The sequence below is a fragment of the Anabrus simplex genome, chromosome 12, assembly GCF_040414725.1.
Source record: "Anabrus simplex isolate iqAnaSimp1 chromosome 12, ASM4041472v1, whole genome shotgun sequence".
Lineage (NCBI taxonomy): Eukaryota > Metazoa > Arthropoda > Insecta > Orthoptera > Tettigoniidae > Anabrus > Anabrus simplex.
In genome coordinates, this window is record NC_090276.1 from 54465802 (window position 1) to 54483538 (window position 17737).

At 41.0% G+C, this 17737-nt stretch overlaps 1 protein-coding gene across 3 annotated transcripts in view; it reads left to right on the forward strand.

Moving 5' to 3' along the window:
* The window catches only part of LOC136884295 (zinc finger protein 271), a 54085-nt gene that overhangs the window by 33052 nt on the left and 3296 nt on the right, over window positions 1-17737 (forward strand). For all 3 annotated transcript variants that reach the window (XM_067156364.2, XM_067156365.2, XM_068229911.1), the window contains one exon: window positions 6261-6412. In XM_067156364.2, the coding sequence (XP_067012465.2) occupies window positions 6261-6412 (152 nt within the window). The remainder of the gene's footprint in view (window positions 1-6260; window positions 6413-17737) is intronic.

Below are 17737 nucleotides of genomic sequence, written 5' to 3' on the forward strand. Positions count from 1 at the left end.
GTTTAGCAATAAGTTTTTCTGATTTTGGAAGACTTGTTTTGCTACCACTATTCTTTTCTTGATTGCTGAAAGGGATTTGTTATTTGAGGTACAGTAGAAGTCCGTTATAGCGAGAATTCATAACAGCGAAAAATTTACTCGTTATAACGGATTGTCATTATATCCGATTTTTGTATAAAAGTCTGAAAACCCTTCATGCACTTTAAAATTGGTATGAAACAGCAATCAGTCTGTTCAAAACGTGCATTTCCGTAGATGATATCCATGCTACGGCTTACTTGTTTGTTATTTTTCGTAATCCGATACTACGTGAAAGTGTATGTTTAATTTCATTCTGAAAAAAAAAAAGTATCGTATATCTCCGAATCCAAGATGACCCCACTTTTTCCTTCAAAAAATTTTAATCAGGCTCAAAAAGAAGTTTGTAAAATCATATGAATGCCTTGTCTTACAGTAGGCCTACGCATTTTTAGACTATTTTTAGACGGCAAACATTGACTTTCGTCACGCCGTATTTCTTTATTTTTGGCGGCTGCACAATTATTTATTTCCGTGGGTTTAAGGACCATTGGCATCATAATACCGAAGAGAACTCGTTGAAAATTTTCCGGCAATACCTATTCCATGCGTCTCTACAATACAACGATCCATCAGGAAAGTATTCTTGCTGTCTATAAAACTGTTACTTTTACGCTGCGTCAGATATAACCGGCTGCTGCTACACGCACGTCTCGCTTGTCGGGTTCGGCCAAATTCGGCGGCTAGCGATGTATTGGCCTGATCGCGAACGTTGAAAGTCAACGAACAAGTTTATTGCGCCACGGTATGGCCATTCCGCCCTTGCGTTTTTTGTGCACATACCTCACAATTTCATCTTCGACTTCTTTATAGCGTCCTTGTTACGGACTACTGAATGCATTTTTTGTACAGTACGCATTTTTTAACTCTTCGTCTTCACGCCTACAACAAGACAAAGACATTGAATACCACTGAGGATTGGACAACACCGGAAGGCACCGTGCAAAAGGTGGACAAATTCAAGTACCTTGGAGAATTTATAACAGGAAGGAATAGGAGCAATGAGGGAATAACAGAGATGATAAAGAAGATGCGATCAGCCTTCTGTATGACCATAGATATATACAATAAAAAGAATATATCTACAGACGCAAAGATTAGACATTACAAGGCAACGGTGAGAAATGCTGTACTATATGCTGCTGAGACAATAGCACTAGGAAGAAATGGTGCGGAACAACTAGAGAAAGAGGAGAGAAAAATACTGAGGAAAATACTAGGCCCTAAGAGAGGAGGTGAGAGATGGATGAGGAGACCCAGGGAAGAACTATACCGGAACATGAGGACAATCTCAGAAGAAATCAGACTGAAAAGAGCAAGGTTTGCGGGACATGTAATCAGGATGAATATTGATAGAATGACGAAAAGAGTATGGGAAACAACAGCGAGGACACGAGGAAAGACAGGAACCAAGTGGGTAGTTGAACTCCGGAAAGATTGGTCGGAATTGGGGATCAAGGTGGAAGAAAAGGAAAATTGGAGAAGCAAGTACATACCGACTAATATGCCAGAGATCAATGATAGGGATGGATACAGGAAAAGGATTGAGAGTCACCAGTGGAGTAGACAAGAGAAGAGGATACTGAATATCTCGGAAAAAGAGCAGGAGAGAAGAAGAGAAAGGATGAAGAGGTTGTGGGAGGAGAAGAAGAAAATGCAATCCATGAAGGAGCTGTCCGTGATCCTACAGAGGCCGTAACGCAAGAAGAAGAAGAAGTTAGGCCTATGCCGTATTTTCTTGCGGCTGCACAATTATTCTACATTTCCGTGTGTTTAATAAACATCAACTTATAATTGGCATCATAATAACGACTAGAACCCGTTGAAAATTTGCCGGCAATACCTTTTTCCATGTATCTTTACAATACGACTATCCATCACGAAAATATCCCTGCTGTCTATAAACCTTAATTTTACTAAGCATCAAGTACAATAGACGCGTTATGACTCTGCCACTGAGTAGCCATGGCTTTTCTAAGAATTCGAAGGGTCGCATGCTTTGATGCCATTCTGCAGATTTGAGAAACACACAGGCTCTGTACAACCGGTTGTCGCGGCTAGCGATCTGTATAAAGAGGCGGTCGTTTATTGTCAACGAGTTCTGTGCGCGTGTGAAAAGAAGCAGCGTTGTTACTGCGGTAGTTGCCAGTGGTATCCATTAACTTACTGTTAGGCCGCGAATGCATCAACCCTTGAGTTTTCGCATGAGATTCTGAGAAAAAAAAAACAAGTGTAGGATTCGGAGAAATACGGTATCACTCCAGAGATTTCTGTGGCAAACACCTCAGCTTTCTTCTTCAAACAGCGTCACCTAACCTAACCGTATATGTAGCCTATCATGAAAACATATTTGGAACGCATGTAGAGAAATAACCTCCTCGCAAAAAATTTACATGTAAATAGCCGTAACTAGACGCGAGAAGATATGAAATATCCTCTGAAATCAGTGATATACTCTGCCATATCTTGAGGTGTATCACATTCTTACTTAATTTCTGTATATAACATTAAAATTAAGATATCGTTTACTTCAGCCTTTATTTTTAACGAGTTAACAACTGCTATCGGCCACGTTATTTACGCATTTATTACGAAAACGTGTTTTGCTCTTTCATTTCAAATTTTCCTTAGAGTACAGCAGTCAATGGGTATTACTAATAAACTCCAACATCGCCTTTGAATGTCAACGAGAGAGCTCGCAAATGCACAAAGTGAGAAAACTATACCGTACCGAAGATGATCGATAGCATTTTGTTGCAAACGTTTCAGTTTTCTTATTCAAACAGCGTCACGTATCCTAACTCGCTATAGCGGACTTCTACTGTATTTACACTACCCAAGTAGGAAAATTCTGTGACTTGTTCTATCGGTGTGTTATTTAAGTGTTTTACCTGTAGGCTTCTTTTTGTCTACTATCATGAGTTTTGTTTTCTCATATTTATTTTAAGTTTACATTTTCTAAGGATTTGTTGAATGTTCTTACCATCCTACTCTTGTCCATTTCAGAATTAACTAACATAGCAATATCATCTGCTATGCACCTGAATACTGTTAAAAATTCACTCCTTTAGTATGCTCCTTTATTTCTTTAACTGCATTTTCTATGAACAAGTTAAAGAGATATGGTGTTAGTGGGCAACCTTGTCGTCAAATGTATTAAGCATTGTCTTCATTTTATATAACTTCACTGTTGACAGATTTGAAAACCTGATTATGGCATCAAATATAAAATCTAGTCATGGGGTATATGTTGCAAGAATCACAGCACGAGAAATGTTCGCGCACCATACTGCAGGATACATCAAGTGTGACCATAAAAGGAATGAAGAGGTGCTAAAAGAACTCAAAATACAACCAATAACTGACTACATCTACAGTTATTGGGAGAACTGGAAATTACAAATTACAAACTTCATCATTGTTCCATATTGACTTTGAGATACTCTTGAATACAATTGTATTGACAGGGTGGAAATCAGGTCTTTTATTCTAGAGTAAAACTCGAAATATCATATAGGAGGAGCGTTCAATTTACAATGCAACATGTTTTATTACTCGGCCAATTTCGGTTTAAAGAATTTTGTTATTTTGAATATTGAATTTTCACGACCGCATTGTAATCAAACAGACTTTCAACGTTGTGGTTCGGATCCCACTGGTGTCCGGCTGGCCATTTTTGTTCTGTACTTAACATCTCTTCAACACATACTACATGTACGTAACACGACCTAATACGTTGAAAGCCTGTTTGATTAATTTTGTTATTTTGTTTAGAGTATCTTTGAATATTCCCACTTTGTCTTGTAGAGTTTCACTAATTTCCAAGAGATGGCAGCGCTCTAACTACCCTTCAAAATGGCATCTGTAATGGAGGTGCGTAGCAAATAGAGAGCAGTTATTCATTTTCTTTTGGTCGAAAACCAGGGCATCACAGATATTGACAGGCGCTTGCAGAATGTCTATGGACACCTGGCAGTGGACATAGGCATGGTGAGTTGTTTGGCGAGGCATGTTTCATCATGACGTTATGGTCGAGCAAACCTGTCTGATCTCCCGCGGGCAGGCCAGCCGCACACAGCTGTGACGCCTGCAGAGTTGGAATCTGCGAACACTCTTATTCCAGGCAATCGACGGAACACAGTCAAACGCCTTGCTGCTGAACTTGACGTTCCTGTTGGTAGTGCTGACACACTTATCCACCAGTTGGGGTATTCAAAGCTTTGTTCCCGCTGGGTTTTCGACACCTAACGGAAGACCATAGAAAGTAAAGAAGAAACATCTGTGCGGAATTACTTTGCTCGTTATGAAACTGAAGGGACAATTTCTTGTCAAACATTGTCACAGGCGATGAAATGTGTATTTATCATTTCGAACCGGAAACAAAATTGCAATCCATGGACTGGTGCCACACCAACTCTCCCACGAAGAATAAGTTAAAAACCATACCCTCAGCTGGTAATGTCATGGCTGCCGTCTTCTGGTCTCTGAAGGGATTATCCTGTTAGATGTTCTCCCTCGTGGTGAAATGATCAACTCTGAAGTGTATTGTGCTACTCTAAGGAAATTAAAGAGAAGACTTTGGCATCTTCGTAGCCACAAAAATGCAAACGAACTTCTCCTTCTCCATGACAATGAAGACCTTATACATGTCTGTGTCACAACAGCTCACAAAACTTCAGTGGACTGTTCTTCCTCATCGACCCTACAGCCCGAACCTCATGCATTCTGACTTCCATCTGTTTGGCCCAGTGATGGATGCACTCCGCGGGAAGCACTACGTGGATGATGGGGAAGTTATTGATACAGGCCCTTACATTATGGTGGCGTAAGGCTGTAGCATTGAACAGCAATTATGTTGAAAATTAGGGTGTTGTAGCAAAAGGATTAGGGGAATATCATGGTGTATTTAAAATCTTCAATAAAACCAAGCTGCTTTTAGAAAAAGAATGTGTTGCATTAGATATTGAACTCCCTTCGCACAAAGATTGCATTCAGGCAGCCAAACATTGTGAGACTACTTCCGCGCTACTAAAGCTCCAGCCGTCGACATCATACCCTCCCCGCCCCCCACTCCCCCGTGGTGTAAAATGTTTTAGAACTCATGGTCTTCAAGATGTGTAAATTTGTTTAGAACTAAGAGATTGTTAACAGTAGTATTTCAAATCCGTACTAACTACTTTATTTCACCGGGCTGAGTGGCTCAGATGGTTAAGGCGCTGGCCTTCTAACCCCAACTTGGCAGGTTCGATCCTGGCTCAGTCCGGTGGTATTTGAAGGTGCTCAAATACGACAGCCTCGTGTCGATAGATTTACTGGCACGTAAAAGAACTCCTGCGGGACTAAATTCCGGCACCTCGGCGTCTCCGAAGACCATAAAAGTAGTTAGTGGGACGTAAAACAATTAACATTATTATTAACTACTTTATTTCGACAGTACCTATCACGCTGTACGTATTCTACGTCAAAACTGGCTGCTGTATTTGAAGGAGAGGTGGTGGTTTCTTTTTATGTGAAATTTTGGACCCGTGTGTTTCTTTTTTCTTTACTCTCTTTGTGCAGGCTTACACTGTGAGTTGCTGCTCTCCATCTGTTTCCTATACATATACAGTACAGTAAAATGAAACTAAAATTGCGTATGGCTTTTAGTGCCGGGAGTGTCCGAGGACAAGTTCGGCTCGCCAGATGCAGGTCTTTTGATTTGACGCCCGTAGGCAACCTGCGCATCGAGACGAGGATGAAATGATGAAGACGACGCTTACACCCAGCTCCCGTGCCAGCGGAATTAACCAGTTATGGTTAAAATTCCCGACCCTGCCGGGAATCGAACCCTGTGACCATAGGCCAACACGCTAACCATTTAGCCATGGAGCCGGACACAGTATAGTAAAACTGTTTATAGCAGCAATCAGGGGTTTGGGGACTCTTCTTTTTAATATTTTATACTGGTTCAACATAATCTCGAGTCTACAGCTGTAGAGATTGTTTCCCGTAAAAAAAAACAAAAAAAACCAGTTTTCTCCCAGTTTTTTCTTTAGGGATTTCCCCTTCCTGAAATCTCTCACACAGCTACTATATATTCTAAGAATTTGCTCTCTTGTTTGTTGTTGGTGTTTTTGATATTGTTACCTTTTATCTTTATAAGTTACCCTTAAAATTAAGGAAATACTATATTTTCATTTCAGCCAAAGCAGAATGGAAGAATTGAGTGGAACGCTTCAAAACGTTACGCTGCCTTACGGAATTCACACATGTTAAGGACAATGCAACTGCTCCCAAAGGATAACAACGAGAATCCGCAAGAACCGGGAAGAGATCAACAAATTATTCCAGTTGGGTAAGCATCGCATGAACTATAATTAATCTACATTGTGAAAATAAAGTTGTAGTCAGACAAAGCATAGAATATTTATAACTGTTATGTTCTTCAGTCTGTCAAAACTAATTTATGAATACATAAATTCATAAACAACCTGAAAAAAGAAAACATATAACAGAATTATACGTGAAAAAAGAAACAAGTATCAAATTCCACATCGTTCATGCCCAACTTTCCCCAATTGTCACACATAGGTCCCCGTCGACCACGTTGTCAATATATTAAACACTTTCATTGTAGCCACAGGACGTTGATTTTTCATTTCTGCCTTCTTTCCATGTTCCTTGAGACACATGGCTCTTTGCACTAGCTGCTTCCTGTAAGACTGCTTGAAGCACTGTATAATGCCTGGATCTAATGGTTGCAGGACGCTAGTGGTTTTTTGGGGGAAAATCTCAATCTTTGTTACGAAGTAAAGCAGTGTCCTTTGTATGGGCAGCACAGTTGTCTATAAACAGAATTATCTTCTTCCGCTGAGTCCCCATGGAAGCATCCAGCACATGAAAAAAATCCTACGTAAATGTTTGTGGTCGCCCATGCTTTGGTGTTGGTAACTTTGGAATGTTCTGAAACACCTGCTTTTCTGAAACTTTTTTTATAACAATAGCAACGCTTATTGGATCTGTCACTGTCACAACACAAAAGAATAGTCATGCGATCTTTCACTCTTTTCCCATGACACGATTCTCCCCTTACGGGTAGTATACGGTCAGGAAGATGATTGTAAAAGAGACCCGTTTCTACTGCGTTGTAAATGTCTCGGAGTTCGTACCCTTCAAGCATCGCTTGAAGGTATTCCAACCACATTTCTGTGCCTGACATATATACAGCAGCACTCTCGCCTGCTAGCTACTTACACACTGGCCCGTACCGCTCTTTGAAGCAGGAGATCTACCTGCTGGAAATCGAGCAATTCTTGATGTTCATTCTCCCTGTGACCTTGAAGGCTTTCTCTTGTAAGATGCTACTGTCCATACGAATGCCTGATGCTTGGGCTTGTTGTTGCCAGGCATGAGTACAGACTCCAACTCACTGTATGTAGATTCTTTTCCAGTCTTTCTTTCCTTCGCAGACATTCCATTTTTTTCTATTTGGTCTATTTTGTGTTTGCTACTCGCAATGGAATTTAATGTTGATTGTGCTGAACCCAGTCATTTAGCAATGTCAATCTTTCTTTAGGAAGAATTTTTGTTAACTTCTTCAATACAGTAGAACCTCGATTATACGTTCCCGGAAGCTACGTTTTCCTGTATTATCCGTTTAAATTACGTGGTCCCGCGAGCATCCTAATAAATCACGTTGTAAAAATCCTGCATTATCCGTTCCTCAAAGAAACGATTTCCCGTATCAACCGTTCAGAAATTTCAGTCCCATCAACGCTAAATCCTCGATCACACGTTTTTCAAGAAACTGTATCTCATGAAAGGACGGCAACGCATATTTGCGGATCTTGGTGTTAACGTCCAGTCATTGCAGTAATATGAGGAAGAGGAAAAGCGATCGGCGGTGAACTTGCATAAGGGACCATCTTAGCATCGCATTCAGGTGGTATTGTTTAGAGAATTGAAATCACAAAGCAGAGTGTGTCCACAATAATTGGAAGGAGACAGAGCGCATTTCGACAGCTCTACTTGAAGACGGAAGGAGTTTCGTCAAATGTTCGTACTTGCAAAGCGTCTACATTATGTCCAGGGTTAGATGTTTGCTTTTTTTTTTCCGAGTGTATCGCCGAACAGGTTTTCGGCACTTCCCTCAGGGCACTGTATAGTCACTGAGCTTTCAGGCAGGAATGTAAACTGCTCCTTCTTAAGTAACATAAATTTAGTATTTTAATATTATCGCATACGATTACGTTATCGAGACCTGAACAGATGTTGCACCTTACATACAGAAAGCCATGGAAGGTTTTGGGATTGCCTTTTACTGTTTTGGTCCTAATGTAAGACTAGGAATTTCACGTTATTGTGTTAAAATGTTAAAACCGCAGTCGTTTTATTTGCGCACGTTACATGTAAAAACCTTTGCATCATTTCGCACTTGTATCGACTTGGACAGCGAGCGCGTTTTCTAGCTGAGGTCAAGGTCGCGAATAACCGTAAATTCGGAAGTTTTGATGATATTTTATCTCTTTCCAATTTAATCGTGATTAGTGACGGACATTATTGAATATAATGCATTCGAAAACTTGAGAATCGATACTTACCTTCGAAATAACATTCTCGAGTTCAACATAACCTTTAAAAGTCGATTCTAATTTGCGGTAGATTTCCACAAACTGACTACGAACAGTATACCGGTGACCAAATTACAATGGAAGATTTAAAGAAAAAGGGATTTCGCCATCATGTTGGACGATTTTGTATCCGATGTGTTTTATTTTACTAGATTAGAAAATTAAAAAATACTTGTGGTCGATTGGCTTAATGTTATTAGGTTTTTCGAACAGTTTGACTGATCAAAGTTGCTGAACTGAAAGAAGTTTCCCCGGTAAAACTGAATGTAAAGTTTCGAGACTTTTAAGTCGCGTACCGGTAATTAATGTTTGAAGCCGGCCCCGCGGTCGAACTTGCCTGCCTCTCACCCGGAGGTCCCAGGTTCGATTCCCGGCCAGGTCAGACACTTTTACCTGGATATGAGGGCTGGTTCCAGGTTCACTCATTCTACGATTACCTTTAATTGAGGCGCTATTTAATGGCGAGATGGCGATCCCGATCTAGAGAGGTAGGAATAACAGCCGAGAGGATTCGTCACACTGACCGTGCGTCACCTCGTAATTTGCAGGCGTTTGGACCGTGCAGCGGTCGCTTGGTAGGCGGAAGGCCCATTGGGGCTATAGTTTGGTTTAGGGGTGTTTGTAAGATTTTAAGTATACATATATATATATTTTTTTTTTTTTTTTGTGATGTTTAGCCAAATTGTTCATGGTTCATTCATTCCCAGATTTTCCGTTTTCCCGTGTTGTACGTTTTCTTTCGGTGGTCCCTCCAAAAATGGAGAATCGAGGTTCCACTGTAAATCGGAGTCTTTATTCCTAGGTTCTGACTTGCTTAAAAGGTCACGTTATTTTGAATTATGAAAAATATACACAAAATACAACAATTTAATAACTACAAACAACAAATTCACACGTGATGTGAAGTACTGTAAGAATTTAGGCTACATTCTGGACCTCATTTGCCTTGGATACTGTAGCTCGAAACACCAAGTTTACACTCGACCTTAGCCCCTGATGGTGAGAAAAGCCGACTATGTCTGGAGAGTGCACTGCAGCTTTGAGTTGCAAGTACAAACAAACTCAACATTGTTTACTTCGTAGACATTCGGAACTTGAAAATATAGAAGGATGTTGAGAGAAATTTACAGTAGCCAATAGAACATCATACGTAATATCCCTGGCAGACCTTAGATGGCCAGATGGCACTTAGAATCTCCAGGCTGGACATCAAGATTGTGATGTGGTATTCAAGAAGTTTGTTTGAGACAGGACAGATTGCAAATACAATTCGTAAAATAGAGAGGATAAACGTGGACATCCTGGGAATCAGCGAGGTGCATTGGCCTGTTTCAGGACACTGCAATACGGGCAAGCAATACTACACTGGAAATGGTGACTGCAATCAGTCAAGAGGTGGATGTTATTGTATTGCTAGCTGTAAACTGTGATGTGCGAAACTTTGTACCATATTCAGACAGTCGCCCTACTGCAGCTCCAGGCCAATTCAATCAACGTCAACATCATCCAGGTGTGTAACCGGTTTCCAGTGGTTACACAATACGTAGCAAAGTAAAAGGAAATATTAAATTACACGGCACTTTAACATCCATAGCACCAAACCCAACATTAGATAAACTGCATCAAGTCTAAACAAATGAACGTCAGGCTGGGCAACATGACGACTATAATAAAAGAATGTGGAGCAGGCATGGAAACCCTACCAGGGGCATTGGGATGCATAGGTTGCAGGTTTCTAGAAAAATCAATGGTGATCCCTTGATCCGTGATATTATTTTCCAAAATAAACATTACAAAGAAAATTCGGAACAAAATCCATCAATTCAAAAATCCAGTTACGATATCGCCAAACAACAATTTAGATGTAATTTGCTAAGAGCTTTCCTTTTAAGTAGGGTTGGGCAGACCGGAACATTCACTTGTTCCGGAACATTAGGAGCTTGAGGCGGAGTGTTTCGGTACAGAGTGCCGAGACACGGGACACAGGACACAGTACTGTAACTGCGTCCTAGAGAGAACTTCGAGAGGCAACAGGACATGCTCCGCTTCAGCTGGAATGTGCCTGAACCGAACGTGCTGTGCCAAGGCCGCACTAGATAGATTAGTTGGCCTTGGCTGTGTCTGCCTGTCGATACCGGCTGTGTGCCGCCCTGTGTTGGAGTGTCAACATTTTTTCATCCAGTTATATCCTTAATTCCAAAGCGATGACCCATGTTTTTCTTGGGCTTATAGTTTCCTTAAAGTCCAAATTAATTTTTAACATCAATCCTCGAGAAAGTGTTGAGGGAAATTTTCGAAATATTGAAGAAAGTAAATGGAAGTTGAGAGGGAAGGAATTCGAAGTGCAGAGAGCATAAGATTGGGACACAGGCGAAGCAGCTAAAGCAGTGCAGCGCAGAGCAGATTTTTGTAATCCACACAAATCATTGCACCATCGCAAGTTGACAGACAGGGCAGGACAGAGCAGAGCACCTACTTCCGCCTACCACGCGCAGTCTTAGAAACAGTTTTCCTGCGCACGTGTCACGCAGTTTGTTAAGAAATGGAGGAGAAAATTACCACAGCCGTTCGGTCTCACCATGTTTTGTAGGTACTATGTGAATCATGTGGACTGCAATGCAGTATGTACGTATATATGTATGTACGTATGTATGTATGTTCGTGAGAAAATGGCTGAACAGAATTTAATGAAAATCGGTATGTAAATTCGGGGAATAAGACACTACAGTCTAGGCTATAAATAATTTTATTCACGCTTGGTAACAAGGTAGTTTAGAGAAAGGCCTAAAATGTAATCCACCGAGCAAGTGGCAGTGCGGTTAGGGTCGCGCATCTGTGAGCTTGCATTCGGGAGATAGTGGGTTCAAACCCCACTGTCGGCAGCCCTGAAGATGGCTTTCCGTGGTTTCCCATTTTCATACTAGGCAAATGCTGGGCCTGTACCTTAATTAAGGCCACGCCCGCTACCTTCCCAAACTTCCACTCTTCCGTCGCCGAAAACCTTCGATATGTTAGTGCGACGTTAAACAGCAAACAAAAGAATGTAATCCTCATATATCTATGAAACAATCCGTGACCTAAGTTCTCGCAACATATAGAATTTAAGACAAAAATCTAATGCTGATTATGGAAAGCATCATCGCCGACTCCGTCGCCGTCATCCATCATCACATTTATGTTAAGAGATAAATACGGAAAATCATTTATCATGTCTTGTCAAATATAAATGCAAACGCGTTCACAACAGATTGTCAATGTTGATTGATTTTAGTATCTTGTGTCTTGTGACAACTAGATGAAAATCTAGCAGTACATTTGTAAATACATATTTTTCCCTCTCCCCCACTGTGATCCTATTAATGAATTTACCATGCAAGTTGGTCGTGCGGTTAGGATCGCCTTGCTATGAGCTTGCATTCGGGAGATAGGGGGTTCGAACCCCACTGTCGGCAACCGTGAAGATAGTTTTCCGTGGTTTCCCATTTTCACACCAGGCTAATGCTTGGTGGGGGGGGACTGTACCTTAATTAAGGACACGGTCGCTTCCTTCCCATTCCTAGCCCTTTCCTATTCCATCGTTGCCATAAGACCTATCTGTGTCGGTGCGACGTAAAAAATATAAAAAATAATCATGAATTGAATTCTTTGCTTAGTCCATATGAACGCCGAACATCGGTAACATAGAAATATTGTTCAGTCTTGTAAACTGGCGAAGGTGGTTGTTTTTATTGCGATTGTCTTAAGCTGAATAACCGCGTTGCCATCAGCACAAGGGAAATTGTGAAGATGACTAACAAAATGAGAAAAATCGCGAATGCTTGAAGAAAACGAAAAAAAGAGCATCTTTATACTGGATGCCCCAGTATCACAGAGTCTAAAGAAAACATGTTATTTCTGAAAACCGACGAGACCCTGCGTGGCAATGTATGCTCACGTCCACTTCGCAGTTTTGTAAGCTTCACGCTGTTCTGCTCTGCTCTTCCCTGCTCTGCGGCCAACTGCTTCTCAATGTGCGCCCGGTCTAACAGCACGAAAGTACAACAATGTATTCATCCAGTTATATCTTTAATTCTAAAGCGATGACCCATGTTTTTCTTGGGCTTAAAAGTTTCCTTAAAGTCCAAATTAATATTTAACGTCAATCCCCGAGAAAGTGTTGAGGGAAATTTTCGAGATATTTAATTACTCACTAATTACTCACAATACAGGCCAATACATTCAACTGGTGAAAATATTCTTGAATTGGTTACTTTTAAACACCTGCACTGCCGTTGTAACCGTGTTATGTGTATTTTATATTGACCGGATAAAACTTAACCTAAAAGCAGCCTTTAAACGTGATTAGTGGGCGCAAATTTCAGTGTTCAGACAGTTCGTTCACGTTCCCTGCAGCTTTATGCTGGACCATGGCCATAACTACACACAGGCACACACCACACAGCACGTTCCGTACAGGCACATTCCCAGTTCCCACTGGCGCGAAGCATGTAATGTTGCCTCTCGAAGTTCTCTCTACACTGCACAGTTACAGTCCCGCGTCCCGTGCGCCCACTGCACAGTTCAGCTAGTAGGCGAAGGGCAGTGCACAGTGGCGCTTCTGATGGGACAGCGAGTCAGTGTCTCCGGCTCGCTTGAGAATGTTTCGGAACAATTGACACTCGGTGTTCTGGAACAGTGGAACATAACTTTGCACCGGCGCATTGTGCCGAAACAGGGACATAGTGCCCAACCCTACTTTTAAGTCAAAGAGGGTAACCAAAGATACCTTAACGCTTACCAGAATACAACGTTTAAGGCTAATAGAAACTGCATGATACAAATACAAAATTAAGTGTGAGTTAACACGCTTTCAGACAATCACACCATGTAATGGAAGCAAAGGCGAAACCTGAAATACTTAAACTTGATGCAAGGCCATTTCAACTTACTCCCACACCAGAAACACTTCTGATGAGGGGCAGAGGAAAAATTAGCGTGCATCAAGTAATATGGAGTTACTGGAGGCAAACCCCGAGGGAAATAAAATGAATCTACTACAGTAATTGCGCGTTTTACTTTATTTATTTAATCGTATGGTGATTTTATACAATATATATACAAGCAAAATCAAACTTTAAAGTCAATCCTTCTCAGCCATTCAGTTAAACCGGGTGTGAGAGCGAACAAATCGCCAGGAGTGCCAGGGTATGGATGAAGAGGACAGCGTTGGACCAGGTGCTCAATCGTCTGTTCTTCCAGGGTACAATCACACATTGGTGAACTGATCCAACCCCACTTGTATCTGAAATAATTGCAGCAACCTTGTCCAGTCCTTAACCTGTTGATACAGCACCAGAAGTTCCTCGGTAGGTCAAAACCGTTTGGTTTCTTTGTGGGATCAAGATGGTGGACACTTGTTCCCAATGTTTTTGTTGACCACTCATGCTTCCAGCTTTCATTTAAGTCAAATCCATCTGCAATCAGTTGCCCTGCAGTGACACTTGCTAGCGTTTTACCAAACCAAAGGAGAAGGGGGAATTCCTCCAAAATCGAACAGGCAGGCCCAGCTGAAAAGCTAAGGCATCTGAGTAATTGAGTGGCGAGTCTGGGCGAGTAGACGTAAACTCCTATGGAAAATACAAGCAAAAATATAAATTAAGATGGAAATGAAACCAACAGTGTTTACCCCAAGGCAGCCCATCCTGGGAGGGAGGATAGCCGACGTGCGTCTGATCGCTGGACTGACGAGAAATGAAAAGACCATGAAATCTTGCCTCGCTCTCTTAAGAAGGCAAGGCTGGCCTCGGTGCGATCACCGAGTAACCAATCAGACCACTGAAGTTTCCCTCTCGCCACCCAGATCCACCAATCAAAACCCCTTACCAAGCCGTGATGTTTTCACAATATTCCAGAACATCACCTAACCCTAATACGAACTTTCCATCTTCCAAAATTAGTAAAAACATGCTTCTGTTCTGTAAGTCCATGTCACAAAACTTTCCAGAACATTACAAAATATCACTCAACAATTATAATAATTTACAATTTAGTAGTTACATTTCCAAATTTAGATAGATAAAAGGAATACAAATAAAATATTGCACTACGGACGAGCAATACCACACTTGAAATGATGACCGCAGTCCGTCAAGAGGTGGATGTTATTGTATTGCTAACTGTAAACCGTGCTATGCGAAACTTTGTACCATATTCAGACAGTCGCCCTACTGCAGCTCCAGGTCAATTCAATCAACGTTGACATCATACAGGTGTGTAACATTTCTTTGAAAGAGACATATTCCGCAGGTCATATTCAAGATCATATTTTACACAACCTAGTAAGTGTTTCATTGAAAGAGACATATTCCACAGGTCTCAAGGTGAATGCACCTATAGGTGACTAATACATTGCGAAGGTGGAGGAGTTCTACAGTCAGATTCCTTCTTTGTGAGGGTGCAGGTTTCAATACCATAGATTAAGATTGGTATAGAGTTCTGATTGAACATCACCACCTTTGACTTTGTTGGTACTTTGGGATCCCAGAGGAGTGTGGGTATTTGCCACCTCCTTTGTGGCTAGTGAGTCTCGAGATACTACTGTACACTGCCAAGGTATGTAAAGTTTTCCACACTTTCTAGTGGATGGTTTGCTAGCATGATGTTCGCTGGTCATCTCTCTCTGTTTATTGCCATCATCATCGTCATTTCCCTTTATTCAGCTGTAGCTGGATAGGGGCAAATATGGTTCCTCTCCACTTTCTTCAGTCTTTGCACCACTCCTCCTCCAACACTGTGTCCCAGTCCAGATTTTTTTCTATAATACTGCATTGGATTGTGTCCTTCCCTCTCAGTCGTGGTCGTCCACGGCCTCTTCTTCCTTGCATTTGCATTTTCACTTCTTTTTTTTTCCATTCTTTTGTCACTTATTCGCTTTATGTGCCCAAACCATCTTAATCGGCTCTTCTCTATTCTATCATTCATTTTTTTCCACTCCAATTTCTTCCCAGATTTTCTCATTTCTTATTTTGTCTCTTCTGCTCTTCTGTATCATACTCCTCAAGAACTTCATTTTGGCTGCCTGTATTCAACTCTCGTCTTTCTTTATCAGTTGTCCAGGTTTCTGTTTGTTGCCATAAAAGTATAAAATTGTAAAAGGAGACCAGGATAAAAATATGACGTCATTGAAATCCAAGCCCTAATTATTTATTCCCAAATTTCATTTTTATGAAGAGGGACATTATTTAAAGAAACTGTATGTCTGTGTAGGGACATTATTTAAAGAAACTGTATGTCTGTGTATGTGAGTATACTAATGAGTAGTGAGAATTTACATATACATGTATTTTACACATTATTTATTTCTCTATTTACTTACTAATTTAGTAAACCAAGTCAGTGTTATCTCAAGGATTGGGTTAGGAAACATTATTCATATTTCGAGGTGCTACTCAAATTTTCCAAGAATTTGCTAAAAAAATGAGTACTTACATCATCACTCTAATTTCCACCATCACCTTCAAATTAGTCACCCTGACTGTGAATACAGTGATTCCAGCGATTTTCCCTTTTTTGAAGGCACCCATGTAAGTCTTCCGGCTTCTGTGTGTGTTCAGGACCTCCTGCGACGTCACTTGGATCTCTTCAATCGAGTCTAATCACCATTCTTTCAATCAGGGTTTCATTTTAGGGATGAGGTGAAAGTCACCGGTGGCCAGCTCAGGTCAGTAGGGGATATATGGAATGGTTGTCATGCTGTATTTTGTCAGATAGTCCTTCACAATGGGCAAGGTATGTGCAGGCACATTGTCAGGACGCAGTAACCAGTCCCAGTTCCATGTCAGGTGATTTCTGTCTTCATGGATAACTTAATGCACTTTTGAAGTAGTTTCAGGAGGTGTGCATGGTAATAGTTGACGTGTTTGCCATCTGCCACAGATTTGTGGCTTAGTTTGAAATGCTTAAACTACTAAAATGTTCTTGTTACTATTGATGCTTTCACGGCCCATACTTACAGATATGATATAGGCTTTGGGGCTTTGCCGTGTCAAGAAAATAAGGTGAAATTCTTTACCTTTCGCAGAGAACATTGCTCTGTGTCTTCAGAAGAAAATCTCGTCTCTTCAACGAGGAACACTTCTCCAAGAATGAAGTTTGAATTCAGACGTTAATGATAGAAGTGGAAGTGGTACGTTCATTCGTCACCAGATGTTTCACCGTACATGGTAAAGCGCTAGCAGTCAAAGGGGAAACTGACAGAACCATCAGAATCAGTCTGAACGGGAGTCACATAACATATGTACACACACATGTAGGTATGACATTGACTCAAGCCTGGAATGAAACACTGGTGATGGGAAACGTATGAATGTGGAAAACACCATAACGAAATAACAATAGTGAAGGGACAGGGAAGGGCTGGCAACCACATATTACTTTATTGGTAGCCAGTGTCCCTGATGAAATTGTATGTATTTCCACAGCTTCCTATATAATCCTGAACCTGTAGTGTGTGGGTAAGAGCGCATCTTGGAACACAATACCATGACCCGAGAATAGGGCGTGCTCAGCTATTGCTGATTTGTCTGGCTGGTTGAGACGAATATTTCATTCATGTTTCTTGATACGAGTACCAATGGACCGACATGTTTGACCAATGTATACCTTGCTGCAAGTACAGGGAATTTTATATATCCTAGGATGTAAAAGTGGGGACAATTTGTCCTTATTTTCTTGACATGGCATAAGCCCAAAAGCCTATATAGTGTCTATCAAATGTTCTTGTTTGGCTTAATAGCATGGTCACCAAAAGCCTCCTTTCGATGGGTTTCAATTGCAGTTTTATTAAGCTTGATGCAAAATTTAATATAGGTACTTTGTTCCTTGTTATCAACCCTTTCAAAATTTGGAGAAGAACAGAGACACTGTAAAGAAAGGCACTGAAGCTCAGAAACACATTCGCTTACGAGGATGCCAGTTGGCAGACTAATTGTTGAAACACACACCGAGGGGCATCTGATATCAGAACTTGGTACCACTACTTGTTCATGTGAGCTATGGAAAATGTCAGAAAT